The 21,811-nt window shown below is 38.2% G+C and overlaps 1 protein-coding gene across 6 annotated transcripts in view; it reads left to right on the top strand.

Annotated features, from left to right (window-relative positions):
* The window catches only part of LOC103824654 (nipped-B-like protein), a 176,156-nt gene that overhangs the window by 150,178 nt on the left and 4,167 nt on the right, over positions 1-21,811 (top strand). For all 6 annotated transcript variants that reach the window (XM_050986312.1, XM_050986310.1, XM_050986311.1 and 3 more), the window contains 15 exons: positions 709-843; positions 2,253-2,351; positions 3,567-3,620; positions 3,916-4,024; positions 4,589-4,725; positions 6,043-6,183; positions 6,506-6,599; positions 6,710-6,864; positions 7,130-7,220; positions 10,484-10,657; positions 11,194-11,384; positions 13,155-13,262; positions 18,729-18,929; positions 19,250-19,396; positions 21,274-21,569. In XM_050986312.1, the coding sequence (XP_050842269.1) occupies positions 709-843; positions 2,253-2,351; positions 3,567-3,620; positions 3,916-4,024; positions 4,589-4,725; positions 6,043-6,183; positions 6,506-6,599; positions 6,710-6,864; positions 7,130-7,220; positions 10,484-10,657; positions 11,194-11,384; positions 13,155-13,262; positions 18,729-18,929; positions 19,250-19,396; positions 21,274-21,569 (2,132 nt within the window). The remainder of the gene's footprint in view (positions 1-708; positions 844-2,252; positions 2,352-3,566; positions 3,621-3,915; positions 4,025-4,588; positions 4,726-6,042; positions 6,184-6,505; positions 6,600-6,709; positions 6,865-7,129; positions 7,221-10,483; positions 10,658-11,193; positions 11,385-13,154; positions 13,263-18,728; positions 18,930-19,249; positions 19,397-21,273; positions 21,570-21,811) is intronic.

Raw genomic sequence — 21,811 nt, 5'->3', positions numbered from 1 at the left:
GCTTTTTATTAGATTTTTTGTATAAAAAGTGGGTTTTGCCTGGATGATACACTAAATACAGTGTTAATTTAAGATAACACTTGCTTTTAGCATTCATGTTAGGTTTTTAGTCAAATACTACTCATTTGCTATAGTTACATGATAAAACATGTTTGTAAAGTGTTTTGGAAATGTCCATATGAGGATGCATAAAGGCACTCATCCTGGCATTTAGATTAAACATATTTTTAATTAAGTAATGTGAAATGAAGCTACTCATCCTTCTCCTTAGATGAAGCCTAGGAAAATGGAAAATATTTGCTGCACATATCATCCGTAAGCTTTATTCAAAGGATTTTGAAGTATTACAGTCCAGACTTACAAAGTGTCTTGGGTGTTCATAAACAGTAGCTAAAGCATCAGTGCATCTAGCTTGTAAGATCTTGAATTAAGAAGTGGCATTATACATTTGCAATATCATGAGTTCCTAATTGGGATGATATAAATGGAGGAAGTGTTTCAATGTTTTGAGGACTCAGCCCAAACCTTTAGAATTGTTGCAAATAAAGTTATGCTGACCTTTTCTATAAATATACTCCAGAATATTCTAGCTGCATTTTCTGAATGCATTTTTCAGGTCAGATTGTGTGATCTTCAAGTATAATTTATATAATACATTAATAATATGTCTGATTTCTTTTTAAGAGCATAATGTTTTTCTCCTCACAGGATACTGGGATCAGTGTCAGAAAAAGAGTAATAAAGATACTTAGGGATATCTGCATTGAACAACCAACATTTCCCAAAATTACTGAGATGTGTGTAAAAATGATTCGGAGAGTCAATGATGAAGAAGGCATTAAGGTAGAACGAAACATATCCTTCAGGATTTAAATTATCATAAATGGTTTCTATATTTTGATGCAAAAGTAATAAAAAAAGTATTTCATTGCGCCTCTGTAATTTTTAATTATTTTTATTTATTTTAATTTTTAAGAGCAAATAGCTTTCTACATTGCTGTCTGACTTGGTTTTCTTTTCTTTTTTCTATTTTCATCAAGTTCTTGCTGACAATCAAAGGATTTTAAAAAGTTGTTATCTAGAATTTTGGGGTTTTTTTCTCTTTGCAACTATTGTCTCTGATACTTCTCTTTTCTAACAAGTATAATTAGTATATAAAATTCCTTTCTGAAAACAAAATAAACTTTAAGTCCAAATTACTTACTTGATGTTATTATATGCCCGATTTATAAGTTCTGTGTATAAAAAACATAAAGTATTAGTCTGTTGAAATTTTGCATTAATTCTGAATGTTTAATGAACCAGTTATTCCCCCTAAAATGTTACTTATGTCATCATATTCTTATCATTGTGTGCTGTATATGCAGAAGGGTAAAAACCTAAGATTATGTGTTGAATCATAAACCTGACACTGATGTTTTTTGTTTGATTTGTCAAAAATAATTTTTAAATTTTTGGGTAATTAAGAATACACCTGTAATAATTTTGTATCACACTTTCAGTGGGATTTGAAATCTGGAACTTTGAAGCTGCAACATATAATTTTACCACTTGAGATATGTTAATGCCAAGTGGCTTTCAGGGCAGACTGTTAATCAAGAAGTACATGAACAGCTGGATCTAAGGTGCTGCTGGGAAAGGAGGATGACCTTTCCCTTGCCTTTCCAACAACCTCATAAAGATGAGGCAGTATCTGCAATGTGTTTTTTTAAGTCTCCATGGATGAGGAATGCTTCCTACAAGCATATGCTTTATATGTAATTTGGGAATAGTTCGCTTTCATTCTATTCCATCTTTTCCTCTATACAAAAACATTGTTAGGGAATCAACTTCCTATGTTTGGGTAGAGAGACTTGACTTCTCTCTCTTCTTTGCCTTCTCGCAGCTGTTCTGAAAATGCCAAAGTAATCTACAATTGCTGCTAATTCTGCTGTAGAAATTGTAGTCTTGTGTTCAGTTGTCAGTTTCTCAGGCCTACTATGTTTTCCTGAGGAATGCAGATTAGTGCAGGAAAATGGTAACTATTTCCTGTAGCATCACTTTTCCAGTGATCATTTTAGTGAAGCTTGCTTAGAGACCAGTATAACTGCTGTAATAGTAATCTGGGTCTATCTCAGATAACGTTCTCTACAACAGTATCACATAGGTTGAATAATTCCTTACGGAAGTGCACTTATTGTACGGATGTATTAGTAATAATACCTATGTGCCAAGATAAAATTATTTATTTCTGCTAATTTTTTTTCCTTCAGAAATTAGTAAATGAGACATTCCAGAAGCTCTGGTTCACTCCAACTCTACATCATGACAAAGAAGCAATGACTAGGAAAATACTAAACATCACTGATGTGGTATGTTAAACAAATTTTAATTAAATTGCATGTAAAATTTCATTATGTTTTTAGTATCTTTGGAATATTGTCTGTAGTATTTTAGAAATATATAAGTAATTTAATTATCAGATTAATTTCTTTATATGTCTCCTGACGTTGAATACATGCTAGAATTATTAATCAGATGGAACAGGCTATAAGAAACTTTAAATGCTCACTAATCTGCTGGCAGTGATAACTGAGACCACATTATATTCAGGTTGTGGAAAATACTTTTTCAGTTAAAACACCACAAGTTTCTGTTATATTTAACATTTTCCAGGAAATGCTAGTAGCAGCCTGTAAATAAGCCTAACTAAGAAGTTGTCTCTTAAAAAAAAAAATTCCGCAATTGATAACCTTTCTTTGAAAGGTTATCAAGCTGTTTCAACAAATGCAAGGTCATGTTCTCACCCAAGGTAAACTAGTATCTGCATAATGTTATCTACTTTTTAGGAGCAGCAAATTAAATTGTATGTCTGAAAAATCTGTTTCAAATAAAATGCTTTTACATTTGTAGTGAAAACATATTGGTAAACCTACTGTACTGAAAAGGTATTTTAATATCAATTATACCAAGATGTATATATCAAATAAAAGTATTCTCCTCATGACTTAAAAATATTAGTTTAAACTGCTTTTTAATATTTTTACTAAATTGTAGTGTATTGTGCATTTTTCCAGAATGACCAGTCAGTTTATTTGACTTCAGTTTAATTCTTAGTTCTCCTGCCAATTCTTTTTTGGAGCATCTCTGAGCTGTTCCTGACATGTGATACCAGTGAAGGCTTTGTTTATATAAAAATATCTACATGCATATATATATATATATATATATATATATATATATACATATATACATGTTCATTTTTAATATGTCAGACTTGTATTTGTGCTTTAATCTGTACAAAATGTTGTTCTACGAACCCAAAATTTGGTTGTCATTAGAGGTAGCAATCTCCAGTAAAATGTGTAGGCCTTGTATTGTATGGGATACAAATTCTGAGATCACTTAAATGGTGAGAACACTTTTTCAAATGCAGGAAAAAGTTTCTGCTCTCCAAAGATATAATACTGAATATTTATGAAAATATATCTGTGCATGTTTACTGATCTTTTAAGATGGCATCTGTATTGAAGTAATTTTTATTCAGATGCCTTTTTTAACCAGTTTATTCTTAAAACTACTTTTAGGTTGCAGCTTGTAGAGATACAGGCTATGATTGGTTTGAACAGCTTCTTCAAAATGTAAGTAATGAATTTTGAATGTATGGCACAATCATTGTAAGAATTTTAAAATTTCTTTTGGTACTAAAACATATTGAAGGGAGACTGCAAGACCAGTCCTTTACAGTAAACAAATTCAATCCATGCCCTTTAAACATCTGACCTTTCTTTAATTCTCCATTGGTGTAACTTTTATGGAGAAGTTAAATGGTTTTGTAGTGCAAAATCCTTGTGTATCTGTAGTAATTGTTATAAAACCAGTACATATCCAATGTAAATGAATGCACCCTGAATACTAAATAATTTTCTGCTATAGCTGTTGAAGTCAGAAGAAGATGCCTCATATAAACCTGTGAAGAAAGCCTGTACTCAACTTGTTGACAATTTGGTTGAGCACATTCTTAAATATGAGGAATCCTTGTCAGGTAATAGTGTTTACAACCCAGTAGCTTCTTTGAATTTTATGATACTGTAACAGTGGTGGTTCAAATGGCTATTGTGTAAAGTTACTGTAACAGAATTCCTATTACAAAACTGATGGTAATGAGTTATTGCATTTATTTTGATTGTGAACCTTTGAGCACTGTGTAATAATAAAGCTTCCCTAATTTTCTCTAGCTAATCACAATAACAGAGCTAATTTTAAAATAACTTGTTCAAACTTTTAGATCACTAAAAGCAGAAAAGATGTGTCAAGCCTTATTTGTATTAATACATTCTACAGTTGTAATAGGAATCATTGGCTAGGTCAGTATTCTGTGTACAGTAATTAGGTTAAAAACTAGTGATATCTTTGAAGCATCTTTGCTTATTTTACATATGTTGTGATCACATACAAATGTTAGCACATTATGTTCTCATCTCTAATCTAATAAGAATATTCTTTATTGATCTTGAAAGATATGTCATGAAAGATATTCATATGATGTTTGGCTATATGTTTTTCATTGCTCAAACATCACTTTGTGTATTTTCTAATTTTTTTGCAGATTCTGACAACAAAGGTGTGAATTCTGGTCGCTTGGTTGCTTGCATAACCACTTTGTTCTTATTCAGCAAAATCAGGCCCCAGCTAATGGTCAAACATGCCATGACCATGCAGCCATACCTGACCACTAAATGTAGTGTAAGTAGAGAAAATTAGAAAATCAGTCTTTTCTTTTTCCCAGATAATTAAGCATGGAAATTAATGGCTGTCTTGTATGCTTGATGAAACTGAAGGTAGGAAAAGAGAAATAAAAATTATGTTTCTATGATTCATGATCATATCTTCTAAAGATATTAGGTCCTTTTATGAACTCTATAGCTTCCAAGATGCTGTTCCTCACCCTCTGCCTTCACATTTTACACTCAAATGAAACTGAAACCTGTGCTTCTTTCCCTTAAAGACTAAAACACAGTTTTCCAGCTGTTATGAAATAATTTCTTTAAATTGTTTTATTTTATAGTCAGTCTTAAAAGTAGTTAAGATTTAATAAATTAATCTTAAGAGTAAAGGTATGGTTCCATAAGATAGAGTGATCTAACATATAGCATAAATATTAGAAGGAAAATGTCCTGCTCTCTCCTCTTCAGCAGTTCACCTCTCTCTACCCTAGCTCTGGTGTTTTTGTATTTCTCTGTAAGACAGTTTAGCTCACAGAAATGATAGAGAGCTACAGTGCTGAATCCCCCCAGTCTGGGAAAATGGCCCCCTCCTCTGAAACACTGCACTGCTTTCTGCCATTTTGATTAGCACAGTTGGCTCAGTGAAAGTGGTGATGAACCCATCATCTGGCAGGAGCAGAGCAGGATCATGCAACCATGGCTCAAGGAAGAGCTTGACTGAGTGGGGGGCAGCAATCCATTACCTTAGGTCAGCTGCCCAGGGAAGAGCAGGCCTGAGAATGCTTGTTATCAGCTTAGCTTGCAGGTATAGCCTAGAATTTTACAGTTTCAGCCCTAGAGCATTCTCTAGGATTATCTACAACAGACATAGAGCTGCTTCTGATCAAACAGTATAGGAAAAGGTTATCTGATTATTTACTTGCTGCCAATACCTGTTGCCAGGTGTTGTGCATTCTCTACTGTGCATGCGTCAGGAAGAGTTCCTAAATTTGTTTTAGGACTCCAAAAAATTTTCATGACCAGAAGTTTTCAGGTCTGTCACAGCCTTGATGACAGGTGAATTCTGCTTCTACCAATTTTTATTTTTTTTTTTACAAAAGTTCTGTAGAAAATGAGAACTTGCTTTCAAAATAATGTGTAACTTAAAAGCAGATGTAAAGTATATATTATTTTAAATCTTTACCAAATAACTTGCATAAGATACATAATTGCATCATATTATTATGTAATTGTATTATATTAATATGTATTATATATGTATTGCATAATACATATTAATAATACTTAGAGGTAACACAGCCAGAAATGTTAAATGCTATAAATGCTGTTGTTTCAGACCCAGAATGATTTCATGGTGATCTGCAATGTTGCAAAAATCTTAGAACTTGTAGTGCCACTAATGGAACACCCAAGTGAGACATTTCTTGCCACTATTGAGGAAGACCTCATGAAACTCATCATCAAATATGGCATGACAGTAAGCTTCTAATTGCTACTATTCGGTTAATTCCATTTCACATTGTGAAATACATAATTTTGGTTCAAAGAAAGTCTGTCTTCATTATGAAGATAACTTTTGAGCCATGAAAAATCAGTGTTCTTGGTTTACTTGTGTTTGTATGTGTTGTTGCTATATTTTAACAATTATAAGTTTGGGCATGTTTTCAGAGCAGTCTAGGAGATGGACATTACATCTGTTAGTTACTTTTAGTTCTACATACCTTTTCCCTGCATAACATCACAAAAGTATCAGGTTTAAATTCTAGATATATAATTCATTTGTTCTTTCTTGCACCTAGGTTGTTCAGCATTGTGTGAGCTGTCTTGGGGCTGTTGTGAACAAGGTCACTCAGAACTATAAATTTGTGTGGGCCTGTTTTAATAGATACTATGGTAAGTAAAATCACAACATGTACATGTCACTCTTCAGTTTCACCTGCAAGTCTTATTTTAGGGGTACATCATGATTAAATACTGTGACCAAAACTTTTATCTTACTGTAGGTGCACTTTCAAAATTAAAAAGTCAACACCAAGAAGATCCCAACAGTACAATACTTACTGCCAATAAACCAGCACTCCTTAGATCACTTTTCACTGTTGGAGCACTGTGCCGGCATTTCGATTTTGATCAGGAAGATTTTAAGGGCAACAGTAAGGTAAAATAACTTGTGTTTATTCTCTACGTCTTGTGTATATTTAATACTCCACTTCAGTTTGCAAACACAGTATTCCTAGGCCCTCAAAGCTATTCATTTCTTCATAATACATATGATATAATTTTTTGGGTTGTAAATACATGGTTTTGCAAAGACAATGCAGTAAGATTGTGTTTCTCCATTTTGATATATATGCTTTTTATAAGAGATTAAAAATATCTGTTTCATCTTCAAATCACTATTATTTGTGTTTTAATTTCCTCAGGTTAACATTAAGGATAAAGTACTTGAACTACTGATGTATTTTACAAAGCATTCAGATGAAGAAGTACAGACAAAAGCCATTATTGGCCTTGGTAAGAAATATTAATAGTTTTTATTATTCTGCTCTAGTAGAAATCCATGCATTTATTTGTGTAGTGGCAGGGAAGTTTGTTTAAAATCAAAGTTCACCACATGTTTTATTTGAGACCTGGCTATAGAAATGTAGTCAAAGGGATACTTGGAAGTTGCATACTTCTGCAGCAGAGTGGATGCTTTTAACCGTGAATACCTTTTTGGTGTATGACCAAGTCTTAAAAAGCATCAAGTTTCCAAAGTAAATGGAGATGAGGTTTTTTTCCCACATACAAATATTTTGTAACTCCAAATATTGTTTTTCAGTCCTCAAGGTATGGTTAAAGAATAACTAGAAAAAAAGATGGAAAAACTTGGAGAATTTTAAGTGTAGGGGCAGAAATTCCACAGAAATTGAGGGAACTCTGGCAGTTTATACCAACTGAAAGATTGTCTGTGAAATTTCACGAGGCACTGAGATTATGCCATAGTCTAAATATTACAGCTTATTTTGGGTCTTTGGCAGTATTTAAATTTTAAATAGATTCTTTGTCTGAAGGCATTAGTATAGTATCTCAGTAACTTGCAGTAATGCATGAACTGCCATTGAGTGATTTGTATCATGTTCATCTTCTGCTCAAGGACCAAAACTGTACATGTAAGAGCATCTTGTTTGGACAGATAGGCCTTGGTTTCTGGAAGAGTTCAGTTCATGGTTATGGCTTAGTCTAAAGAAAGTTATCTCCTATGTGTGTGAGCTTACATTGTATGGTTTAACTGTGTATAAGAATTTTCTTCCTTATGCTGCTGTTTAGGTGGCTTTTTAGATATCCTGGTACAGTTTAGGCTAGGGAGGACTGAGGATAAGGACTGAGACTGAATCTTGATTTGATATTCTGCGAGGAAACCATTGCAGACAGCTGAGTGGGATTAATGGCTTTAAGTTGCCTCTGTTGCAGGAACAGTGCTATGGTGCTAACAACTAGCTGGAGGTTTTTCTAAGCATTGTATCAAGATGCACAATGCTTACTATAGTCCATTCTAATTTAATTGTTCTATACAAAATATTGCACATGGGATAGGGGCTGCCTTCCTAACCGTAGACATGATTGCTTTACTCATGGAGGCTGAGTGTTGTATTCATCAGAAATGACCCTGAATTACAGACTGAACTGTGATCAGTTTGGGGTAGAGGAGAAAACAGGAGTGACTATCAGTAGGCATTCTTCAGATTTTTTTATTCTTTTTTCTCTGCCTGTAAACATGTCAGTCTTTATCTTAATTAAACTTCAGACAACTGTTTTCAGTGATATATTAGTCTCATCTAAGTACTGGTTCCACTTTGAAGGTAGCTGCTTGGGTGTATAGAGATGTAGTAGGCAGTGCAAAGCTCTGTTTTACAGGCTGGTAATATTGAGTCAAGTTTTCAAATACATTCAACGTTTATGTGCAGCAATAAGGTGAAAATTGCTAAGAAGCTAATTCAAAATTTATACACACTGAAGGCATCAAATGAAGAATGTGTACTTTCCTTTTGGTAATTATTAGTGTGTCCTTACAGTAAGGACACTCAACAGTTTTAACCTTTGCTTTGGGATGTGTCACTGCTGTTTAGAGATTGAGTTTAACCATAAGCGTTATGGTTATGCTTCTCTTCCAGATGTGTACTTGCAAGGCAGATTGAGGATAAAAAATTTTGTTAGTATCTAACAGGTAATGTCTTACTCAGCCCAGTTCAGTGCTTAACCTTAACAGAGTGAAAACAAAGGTATGAAGAGAAGTGGTGTGAGAGCAGCCCCAAGATGTGAAGTCAGTCCTTAAATGAACACAGCAGTTGCCTTTTTTCATCCCCTATGACAACTTCTTATGCCAATTAAAATTTCTTCCCTACTTACAGGGGATGGAAAAATAATAATTTCCCTAAGAGTACTGGTGGTTTTAGATTATTTTAAATAAGTGAATGAAAGAGAGTTATGGATTGTTACACATACATGCAAGTGCTTTCCATTTTCAAAATTAAACTTAAAAAACAGGTTGGACTTTCTCAGAGGTTGTCAAGTTATAAACATCAATATATACCTGTATAGAGTGGACAATTATACTACCTACTTCAAAGAGGAGCATCATTCTTTTTTCTTTCACCTCTTTCCCCTCTATCTCCCCTGCCTTCTTTCCTTTTCCTGTTTTGAAATTGAAACGAGATCTTAAATGCACTTAGGTCTTGCCCTAGACTTAGCCTTTACCTACACTGTCTTTTCTGTGTGCACAGAGCCAGTTTTAAAAACCTGACTCAGTCTTCCCTTTGTTACACCCACTTTTATACATTGCTTTCACAAAATTTTATTTGCTTTCATTTTTTTCCCCCATTCTTCATTTCTGTTTATGTTTTCTGTGTGTTCATTCAGAATCTTAGTTTCCTATGGTTGGGAAAAATGCACTTAATGTTTGCTTTTCTCACAGTCTTAAAAAAATTAATCAAGTAGTTAAATGTAGTTTAAATTGGGAAGTTATGTTCCCATTACTGTTTTTTATGATACTATGTAAGAGTCTGTTGCCAGCACTCCTAAATCTACATATGTGATCTAAAATTATATATGCTGTTACTTATTTAGATCAAACATTTTATGAAATAAAGACTTCCCTGACTAAGAATAACTAGTTCTTTGTCAAGGGTAAGGCTGCAGCTAAAAGCAGTTCTATAGTGTGTATCTTCTAACAGATGTAGTCTTGAGAATGCTTCAGGTAATTTTCAAGACACGACCTTAATAGGTACATGAATAACAACAGTGAGAGGTCTAAATTTTATTTTATTGTGTTTGCTATATTTTTCTTTTAAGATTTTATTGTTTAAATATTCAGGATATTTAGCAATTGTCCACATTTTCTCTGTCTCCATATGAATAACTCTTCATAGCTTCAGCACAATGTTTTTCTCCAAATGTGTTAGAAAAACAATGAGTAATTTTTTAGCAATGTTCCCCCCTTGCTCTTGGGAGAACTCCTAGTCATTGAGATGCAGACCAGTACACTGGCCATGCTTCCAGACCTATATAACTCTTAGTTCAACTGCCGTGGGTCGGGACCCCATCTTTATCTATCAGACAGATAATAGAACTCCTTATAAACTTAGAATGGTGTCCATATGAAAAAGCAATATTGTTTGTTAGCACCACACTTGGGAGGAGATAAATTTCATACCTCTATTTTGAAGAAAGACTTAAGAAGCAGAAATACAATTTCTAGTTAATAACATGGAATATTTCCTCTTTTCTTCCACCCTTAGGATTTGCATTTATACAACACCCAAGTTTAATGTTTGAACAGGAAGTGAAGACCCTGTACAACAGCATTCTTTCGGACAAGAACTGTTCAGTAAACTTAAAAATCCAGGTGTTAAAAAACCTTCAGACCTACTTGCAGGAGGAGGATACACGTATGCAGCAGGCAGACAGAGACTGTAAGTGCTGAGTTCTTCTGTGCTGAGGCAGGCAAAATCTAACTTTCTTGCATACAATTACTATATACATGAACTGAGTAATTTAAGATTGTTATCTATTTAGTAATATTGTACACAAGATATCTTAGAATAATTTTCAAAAATTCATTATGTGCATAGGTATATTGAGACATGTAGCTTATTATTTACTTTCAGGTTGTATAAATCCTGAAAGCAATCCAGAATGCATAATTGCTGTAATGATGGTATTAATACTTTTTATCAAAATATTCTCTAAGGTTAATTAGCAGATACAAATAAGAAATTGTAAAAAATAAAACCTTTATCGAGGAATGAGACTTTAAATTTGTGTGACTTTAATTTTTTTAAGTATATTTGCTATCAGAGTGCTTTATATTTCATGAGATCATAAACCCATTCTAAGATGGCTGAAATGTCTTTGTATTATAAAGCTTAAAGATAAGTATGCATCAAATAATAGCAAAGTAAATGATTATACTGTGGTGAGTGTGCTATTGCTTTCATCCTTTTTACAGGGAAAAAAGTAGCAAAGCAGGAAGATCTGAAAGAAATGGGTGATATTTCCTCAGGGATGAGTAGTTCCATCATGCAGCTATATCTCAAACAGGTCCTTGAGGCTTTCTTTCATACCCAGTCCAGTGTACGCCACTTTGCTCTAAATGTCATTGCACTGACATTAAACCAGGGTCTCATCCATCCTGTTCAGGTATGGTAACCTATTATGATGTGGGGGTTTTTTTGGTCTTAAGGTTTCGGAGCTTTTTACACTTTCTAGATACATTTTTAGTTTTTCTCTTGCAGCTATGTTACAGTAATCTCTTATTGTACCAAGGGGCCTTTACAGAAAGCATATTTTGAAATTTGGATTCCAAATGCTGTATTTTCTTGTCTTTGGATCAAGATCTAAAAGCCGAGACGTGCCTAAAGTGCACGTGCAAATGTACATTGGAGCATATTTCTGTTATGAATTTCACGTATATGCCAAGCTCTTTTCTTTAATTCTTTATCCTGAAAACTGTGACAGCTTGTCTTCACCTCAATTCCCATGTCCTCCAAACATTATGGAATTTTAGAGTCAATGTCAGAAATTCAGTTATCATCATTATTCTTTGCTTACATAATATTTTTGTAATTATTTGTTTGTAATACAACCATTGTGCATGTTCAGTCATAACTGGTGGTGTGTGGTTTGGGGTTTTTTTAATGGCATTTTTTGTAATGTAAATTGACTTCAGAGTTTGAGAGAACTGGAAATACTACCTGAAACTTCACACAACTTCTGTCACTTATAATGCCTTCGAGTCTCAATGGATATGAGTGACCAGTGGTGTCCCTCAGGGGTCTATACTGGGACCAGTGTTATTTAATATCTTCATTAATGACACATACAAAGGGATTGACAGTACCCTCAGCAGGTTTGCAGATGACATGAAGTTGAGTAGTAGAGGGGACACACCTGAAAGACAGGGCCATCTAGAGAGACCTGGACAAGCTCAAGAAGTGGCCCATTGGAATCTCATGAGGTTTAACAGGACCAAGTGCTGGTGCTGCACCTTGGTCGGGCAATCCCCAGGATCAATCCAGGCTGAGGGATGAACAGATCGAGAGCAGCCTTGGGGAGAGAGACTTGGGGGTGCTGGTTGGTGAGAGGCTGGACATGCCCCGTCCATGTGGGCTGGCACCCAGAAACCCCCTGTGGGCTAGACTGATCCCACAGTGTGGGGAGCAGAGAAGGAGGGGATTCTGCCCCTCTGCTCTGGTGAGACCCCACCTGCAGTGCTGCCTCCAGCTCTGGGGTCCCCAGCAGAGAAAGGACATAGACCTGTTGGAGCAAGTCCAGAGGAGGCACCAAGATGATCAGAGGGATTGAGCATCTCTGCTGTGAGGAAAGGCTGAGAGAATTGGGATTGTTCAGCCTGGAGAAGAGACGCTTTGGGGTGACCTAACTGAACTTCCAGGACCTGAAGGGAGCCAACAAGAAAGATCGAGAGGGACTTTTTACAAGAGCATGTAGTAAAAGGATGAGGAGGAATGGCTTCAAACTGACAGGGAGTAGGATTAGATTAGATATTAGGAAGAAATTCTTCCCTGTGAGGATGGTGAGGCCCTGGAACAGGTTGCCCAGAGAAGCTGTGGCTGCCCCATCCCTGGAAGCGTTCAAGGCAGGTTGGATGGGACTTGGAACAGCCTGGTCTAGTGGAAGGTGTCCCTGCCCATGGCAGAGGGTTGGAACTAGATGACCTTTAAGGTCCTTTCCAACCCAAACTATTCTATGATTGTGATAACACTGGTCTTTTGTGTATTTTGTACTATTTGCTTGAAAAAAGTAGTCAGGTAGTAAGTTACATAAAGCTTCCTATTCTAGTTTCTACAGTAGTCAGAATATAACATAAACAATACTGTAATAAAAGAGCAAAGAGTGAGAAAGACAAGATACAATGACTCTAAATAATAATTTCATTTGGTTTTTTTCAAGTGTGTGCCGTACTTAATTGCTATGGGCACAGATCCAGAGCCCTCTATGCGAAACAAAGCTGACCAGCAATTGGTGGAAATAGACAAAAAGTATGCTGGGTTCATTCATGTAAGTAATTCTTATTTATCATTTTACAAAATACTGTTACATTCTCTGGTGACTCAACACTTGGATAGGCCTCAGCTGCAGAAAAATAATTTAAATAACAAATAAACAATAACAATAACTATAAGCAGTTGTAAAGAAGATCCCAACTCTTTCCCCTGTTTGGAGATTTCTATTTGTAGAAATAGAAAGGATATAATAATTTGAAGCATCTCTTCCAGTCTAAAAATTCCTTTAATTTATAATCCACAGTAGTGTTTTCCTCACCGAGTAGTATGTTAAGAGCATTTATTTGATAAGAGGTAAGGACAGCTGTTTCATAATGTTTAGCAATGATTTTCCTGTATTAAGAGAGAGCTCTTTGTAAAAGTAGAGGTCAGTATATATGTATTAGAACTTTAAGACATCAATGCTTTTGTCGTGGTTTGGGAGGAAATGAAGTTTTTTGTGATGGTGTGGTCACGCCAATCGGTGTTCAGATTTTAATATTGGCACCTGGTTTGTCCACTGAGGGCATGGATATGCCTCTGAGAACACGGGGGGTTAAAAGTTGTGAACTCCCAGGGGAACTTCCTTTTTTGGGTTCCGGTTTGGAAGAGAGTGGACCCTCCCCTGCCCAGCTCCGAGCTGGGCGGGGGGGAGGGGAGCCATGCGGCCAGAGGGAGGTAGGCCAGGCCTGGGCTGAAGGGTGGAGAAGCACTGCGAGGGCTTCGGGCAGCCATCCCCCATTCCTCCCCCGAAGGGAGAGAGAGAGTGAGCAGCCTGTGCCTGTGATAGCGCGGCCAGCGTGAAGGAGAAGGGGGGGGTGCCCAGCAGGGCAGCCAGGCGTGGGAGTTCATGAACCAAACTGGCAGAGCCTGGGACTTTTAACCCTTCTTGAGATGATGGAAACCTTGCAAATGCTGATTCCTCCTGGAGTTGATGAGATTGAGAGCAGTTGAGAAGAATCTTAGGTGAGAGGAGATGATGGAGTGGCCTTTGGCTGGACTTTTCTTGTATAGCCACAGCAGAACCACTTGTGTTCCTGTGACACAGAGACTGCATTCTAGGGGGAGGTGATGGCTCAGAGCCAGGAGAGTGCGGTGATGTGAAAGTGTGTGAACAGAGACGACGGGTGAGGAGGGTGGTGGTGGTGCCCTCCGTCTTCGAAGAAGGAGAAGAAGAAGATGATCTTTGTTCAAGAGACCCCTCAGCCCCAAAGAGTGAAATTTGGGGAGGACAGGTGTCCCAAAAGGAGAGGGACTGTGCTCTTTTTTAGAACTGGACAAAGCATCCTTAAAGAGAAAAAACCCTAGAAGCAGCTCTGGTCCATGTGCAGTGGTGAGAGCACTGGACATGGAAGGAAGAGGTCACGATGGCAAAATGTTCTCCGGGTGGTGCCACGCGTGACACGGAAACACAAGAAGTTTCGACTGTTTCCTGGGGAAGTCTGTAGTGCAAGAGGGACTCCTCTCTTCTCGAGGAATTAAGAATTGATTATCTAAAGGGTGGTAACAGAATTAGGAGATTTGGTGGGGGGGAGGAAGAAGAAATTTAGAAGGTTTTCATCCTGTGTTCTGTGTGTTTTTCCTTGTAGTTTTAGGTTAATAAAGTTTTTTTTTCTCTCAATCTTAAGTTAGAGCCTGCTCTGCTCTGTCTCTGATCACATCTCACAGTAGATACCAGGGAAAGAGGTATTTTCATGGGGGCACTGGCATTGCGCCAGGCTCAAACGATGACAGCTTTATAAATTGTAATCTAAGCAGAAGGAACATAGGAAGATTTTAAGAACTGAGGGATCTTGCTGAAAGGAAAATCTGAGGGCTAAGTGAAGACTTGTGGAGTTGTGGCATGGTGATGATAGTTCTGCTAAAGATCTGAAATTGAGTTGCAGCACCCCTTCCTTATTTCAGAAGGCCTCAGTCTTAGTTCAGCGTGTGTACTATATTGTGGGACTTTATAAATCTAATTGTATTCCACTGAAATTTGAGCATTGCACTGTTCATGGCATCCAAAGAGATACCTAACTGAAGTCAGACCTCATCACAGTCTACAACTCCCTCGTGAGGGGAAGAAGAGGGGCAGACACTGTTCTCTTTGTGACCAGTGACAGGACTTGAGAGAACAGCTGGAGCTGTGTCAGGGGAGGTTTAGGTTGGATATCAGGAAAAGGTCTTTTACCCAGAGGCTGGTCAGGCACTGGAACAGGCTCCACTGGGAACTGGTCACAGCATCAAGCCTGACAGAGTTCAAGAAGCATTTGGACAACACTCTTGGCACATGGTGTGATTCTTGGGGATGGTGCCTGTGCATGGCCAGGAGTTGGACTTGATCTTTGTGAGTCCCTTCCAACTCACCATATTCTGTGATTCTGTGAATGAAGTGGTGATTGGTGGCCATCTTGGCCACAGTGACCACTGAGCAATCAAGTTTAAAATCTCTGTTGCCAGGAGGGAAAGTGCCAGCAAAACCTCAACTCCAGTCATGAGGAAAGCAAACTTCGGGCTGCTCAGGGAATTATCAAGTAAGGTCCCCTGGGAAAATACTTTTTCAGGTGCTGGGTCCATCAGTGCTGGTCACTTTTTATACATCTCCTCCTAAGGGCACAGGAGCAGGCAATTCCCAGATGTCAGAAGTCAGGCAGGCAAGGCAGAAGGCCAGCTTGGCTGAACAGGAATCTTCTCTTGGAAATAAGGCAAAAAAGGAAGGTGTGTGCCCAGTGGAAGCAAGGTCAGGTGATATGGGAAGAATACAGAGATGCTGTTCATAACTGTAGGGAGAAAATCTGTGTGGCCAACGCTCAACTGGAGTTGGAGCTGGACAGTTGTGCTGGTTCTGCCTGGGGTAGAGTTAATTTCCTTCCCAGAGGCTGGCGTTTGGGCTGTGTTGCGGTTTGTGTTGAACACAGAGTTCATAATAGAGAGATGTTTTTGTTATTGCTGAGCTTGCACAGAGCCAAGGCCTTTTCTGCTCCTTGTACACTGGGGAGGGAGCTGGGGTGCATGGGAGGTTGGGAGGGGACAGCCTGGACATGTGACCCCAACTGACCCAAGGAATATTCCAGACCATATGACATCATGCTCAGTATGTAAAGTGGGGGGAAGAAGGAGGAAGGGGGAACATTTGGAGTGATGGTGTTCATCTTCCCAAGTCACCGTTCCACAGGATGGGGCCCTGCTCTCCTGGAGGTGGCTGAATACCTGCCTGCCTTTGGGAAGGGCTCAATGAATTTCTTGTTTTGCTTTGCTTGTGTGCGTGGCTTTTGCTTTCCTTGTTAAACTGACATTCTCTCAACCCAGGAGTTTTCTGGCTTTTACTCTTCTGATTGTCCTTCCCATTCCACAAGGGTGGGGGTAGAGAGGGGGGTTGAGCAAGCAGCTGCATGGTACTTAGTTTCCAGCTGGGCTTAAGCCACGATTGTGGGGGACAATAAAAAGAGTCTTTTTAAATATGTCAATAGTAAATGGCAGTGCAAAAATTACATCAGCCCATTCCATGATGAGAATGGCCAGCTCACAAACAGGGACATGGACGAGACAGAGATGTTTAATATTTTCTTTGCCTCTGTTTTCAACACCAGTGACAGACCAAGGGGGTCCCAGTGCCCTGAGCTGGAGGACCATGACTGTGAGAATGATCAACTCCCAGTCAACCCTGAAAATGTGTGGGTTCTGCTGTTACAGCTGGATCCCTATAAGTTTCTGGGGCGTTATGGGATTCATCCCAGGCTACTCAGAGCTGCTGATGTGATTACAAAACCTCCCTCAATGATTTGTGAGCGCTCTTGGGAATCTGGAGAGGTCCCAGCTGACTGGAAGCTGGGGAATGTTGTCTTGATTTTCAAGAAGGGCAAGAAGGAGGCCTCCAGTCTCACTTGTCAGTCTTGCTTCAGTGCCTTGTAGAGTTATGGAGGAGATTATTCTGGGAGGTATTGAAAAATACTTGAAAGACAATGCAGTCATTAGTCACAGCCAGCACAGCTTCATGAGGGGAAAGTCCTGCTTATCAAACCTGATTTCCTTTTATGACAAGGTAACCCACCTGGTTGATCAAGGGAAACCAGTTGATGTCATCTTTCTGGATTTCAGTAAAGCTTTTGATACTATCTCTCTCAGGATCCTTCTGGACAAAATGTCCAGCCCCCAGGTGGATAAACACATCATGCGGTGGGTGAGCAACTGGCTCACGGGTGGGGCACAAAGGGTTATAGTGAATGGGGTGACATCAGACTGGTGGCCTGTCACTAGTGGGGTTCCACAGGGCTCTATCCTTGGCCCTGTGCTCTTCAACATCTTCATTAACAACCTGGACACAGGACTGGGAAGGATACTGACCAAGTTCGCAGACAATACAAAACTGGGAGGAACTGTTGTCTCCACTGAAGGCAGGGAGGCCCTGCAGAAAGACCTTAACCAATTAGAGGACTGGGCAGTCACCAACCATATTAAGTTTAACAAGGGCAAATGCCAGATTCTTCTCCTGGGATGGGGCAACCGTGTATGTACAGACCTGAGGGTCCTGGTCGATGACAAGTTGAATATGAGTCAGCGGTGCCCTGGCAGCCAGGAGGGCCAACCGTGTCCTGGGGTGCATCAGGCACAGCATCACCAGCTGGTCAAGGGAGGGGATTGTCCCACTCTGCTCTGCACTGGGGCAGCCTCATCTTAAGTCCTGGGGGCAGTTTTGGTCACCACAATATAAGGATATAAAGGTATTAGAAACCATCCAAAGGAGGGCACAAGGATGGTGAAGGGCCTTGAGGGGAAGCCATATGAGGAGCAGCTGAGGGCACTTGGTCTGTTCAGCTGGAGGAGACTGAAGGGAGACCTCTTTGCAGTCTACAACTTCCTCATTAAGGGAAGAGGAGGGGCAAACACTGATTTCTCTTCTGTGGTGACCAGTGACAGGACCTAAGGGAACAGCTGGAGCTGTGTCGGGGGAGGATTAAGTTGGATAGTAGGAAAAGGTTCTTCACCCAGAGGGTGGTCAGGAACTGAACAGGCTCCCCAGAGCAGTGGTCATGGCCCCAACACTACCAGAGCTCAAGAACTGTTTGGACAAACTCTCAGGCACAATGTGGGATTGTTGGGGTGTCCTGTGCAGGGCTGGGAGGTGGACTTGATGATCCTTGTGAGTCTCTTCCAATTCAGGATATTCTATGAATCTATGATTCTTGAAAATTGCTTAAATTTGAGTACCTGGCTGTAGTTGGTAAACAGATCATCTGTATGTTTCTAACATAGAAGCAGTTCACAATACATTTTGATCTCTACCACAAATTCGGTTTAAATCTGTATGCTTTCTCAAAAGGCAGTAGTGCACTTCAGTGTGTGTTTAAAAGTTAAACTTCAGATGAGGAACCACTTAAAGGGAAAAAAGATTAAAAAATAGGTAGAAGTTTCTGTTGTCATGCATTTGTTTAATTTCCACTTTCAGTGTTACTGCTTGAAAGCAATGATTTAAATAAAAATAAGTACTTTTCCATTTCAGATGAAAGCAGTGGCTGGTATGAAGATGTCTTACCAGGTACAACAGGCAATCAATACCTGCCCACAGGATCCTGTGAGAGGTTTTAGACATGATGAATCATCCAATGCATTGTGTTCACACCTATACTCCATGATTCGAGGGAACCGTCAACACCGACGAGCATTTCTAATTTCCTTACTCAACCTCTTTGATGATACTGCAGTAAGCACCACATTTCCTTCACTTATAAAGAAAAAAAAATATACCATTGCAAGCTTAAATTCTCTTTTTGTAATATATTTTTATTACATAATTACTGATAGCTTTATTTCCCTAAGGTACTTTGTTTTGCTTTATAATATAAGGTATTTACCTAATAGAATGCATTACTCACTTTTGCATCATTCAGTATCTTTCTGTACTCAGTTTTAGGTTGTTTAGGAATAGTGTATCTTTAGGCATGACTAAATTTTGCATGTATTTATATATTTAATAAGATATTTGTATGTAAATTTATATGTACTTTTTTTTTTAACTTCCAGAAAACAGAGGTGAATATGCTCTTGTACATAGCAGACAATCTAGCCTGTTTTCCTTATCAAACACAGGAAGAGCCACTGTTTATAATGCATCATATAGACATTACACTATCAGTTTCTGGTAGCAACCTACTACAGTCATTTAAAGAGGTATGTGCATTTATATTTTAGTATATTTATTATGGTGGCAGCATAAGCTTCTATATAATTTGGTCAATTTTTCAGTGAATACAGTACCATTATTGTGATATGGACCAGTATTGTTAGTTTGTAACTGGTAGTTAAAAAACAACCCTTTCTGTTCTGACCTGTATCTGGTAGACACTAGTTAAAAACTTTCCTTATATTGCTGCTTATGTTATTAAAAATGAATGACAGTTTTTGAGATATATTAATATTAAATCTATATAATTCCCTAATATTTTGGAATTAATTGGAATTAATACTTGCATGCATAATTTTAATAACAAAATCCCATTTTTTTCTTTTGTTGTCAAGTAGCTGATGGCAGCGCCATGTGTGTCACCTAGGAGAATTTAAATACATTATTTATTGCAAGAAAAGAGTGTGCAGTATGTCTTTTCTTAAGGTAGCATATAAGAACCCAAATGATGGTATAGTATCTGTTGCTATGGCAATATGCAATCCTGTAAGAAAAAGGCCTTTGTTTCTTGTGCTGTGTCCAGTTTTGGGCTGCTTAGGACAGGAGAGACATGGAGTTCCTGGAGTGGGTCCAGCAGAGGCTGTGAGGATGATTAAGAGACTGGAGCACCTCTCTTATGACGAAAGGCTGAGGGAGTTGGGGCTGTTCAGCCTCAAGAGGAGTCATCTGTCAGGGGACCTTATCAATGTCTGTCAGTGTCTGCAGGGAAGGGTCAGAGAATGGACCAGGCTCAGCTCAGTGGGGCTCAGCAATGGGACAAGAGGAACAGGCAGGAACTGATGCCCAGGAGGTTCCACCTGAACTTGAGGAAGAACTTCTCTGTGCAGTGACCGAGCACTGGAACAGATTGCCCAGAAAGGGTGTGGAGTCTCTCTTGCTGGAGATATTCCAGACCCATCTGGACACAATCTTGTGCTGTGTGCTCTGGGATGACCCTACTGGAACAGGGAGGTGGAACCAGATGACCCACTGTGGTCCCTTCCAACCTGACCCATTCTGTGATTCTTAAAGACTTCAGTGTCTTCATTTCCTGGACAACTTTAACAGCAGAAGGTCCAAACTGTCAGGAAACAAACCCATTTCTAGAATTTCCAATCTGACTAGTAAGTACAAGTACCTGGAAAGAACACTACTTTGAATTCTCACCCTACCAAAGTCAATTTTGAATTTGCTAGAAAAAGACAGCACATTCTTTAGATGGGGGACCAGAATGTAGAGGATGAAATCCTGCTTGGGACATCTTAAGTTCTGTGTTGTGAAAAAGCATACTATGTGCAGTAATAATGCAGGTATGAAATTCTGTAGCTCTACAAGTAATGGAACTGGCTATTATTAATACTGTATATGCTGATTTGAGGGGCTCTCTGGTCAGCAGTGTAATTAGTGTCATAGGATTTTAACAGAGACAAGGATTAAAACCAGCTTGGACTAGTTTGCACCAATGTACATATGGAAATATATGTAACGTGCAAAAATTCTATTCAGGTGAAAAAAACCCAAAATTTTCTTCCTGATATATTGTATTTGGCTTTTACTTCATTTTACGGTCTCTGATAACAAACTTGAGCAGTCTTTTTAAGAATAACATGCCAGTGGAGTACTTCTTGTTTCAGTTCTTTTTGTAACCACCTTGCAAAAAAAGTGGACTTTGGATAAATTTTTCAGGGACCTTGAATTCAGCTTTTTTTTTTTTTTGTCATTAATTATTTTAATCTTTGAATCTAAAGTTATGAAAATCAAGTTATGAATAATAACATTGTTCAGGGAATTTTTCCTAATTTAGGTCAATAATGATTTTTTTAGAAATGTACATGATGCTACTTACCCTAATTTTGGAATGTGTGTTAACTTCTCTGTCTTACAGTCTATGGTGAAAGACAAAAAAAAGGAAAGAAAGCCTTCATCAGACGAGGAGACTGAGAGTGACAGTAACAGTGGTAGTGAGAGCAAAAGTGAGGAGGAAGCTTCAAAGCCTCGGAGGTTACGGAAACGAGTAAACTCTGATTCAGATTCTGATGAAGAAAATGATATAAATGCCGTGATGAAATGTTTACCAGAAAATTCAGCTCCTTTAATTGAATTTGCAAATGTCTCCCAAGGCATATTATTACTTTTGATGCTGAAACAGCATTTAAAGAACCTCTGTGGATTCTCTGATAGGTAAGGATATTTAGACAATAGGTCATCTTGTTATCTAGTGAGTTCTTTGTAAGGATTAAGTTTGGAAGAACTTGAAGGGAGGTGTTTAGTTGATTGTTAATAATTGCAGTAGATTTGTATAAGAGAAAACCATAAATAGAATCAGTTGAATGTAATGAAACTGGCTTAGAAAAAGTAATTATTTCATTTCTTACCAGGATGTCAATTATATACAAAATGGTTAAAATATAACTACTTACACT

Source organism: Serinus canaria, chromosome W (assembly GCF_022539315.1).
Source record: "Serinus canaria isolate serCan28SL12 chromosome W, serCan2020, whole genome shotgun sequence".
NCBI lineage: Eukaryota > Metazoa > Chordata > Aves > Passeriformes > Fringillidae > Serinus > Serinus canaria.
This window is presented reverse-complemented; position numbering and strand designations above follow the sequence as displayed.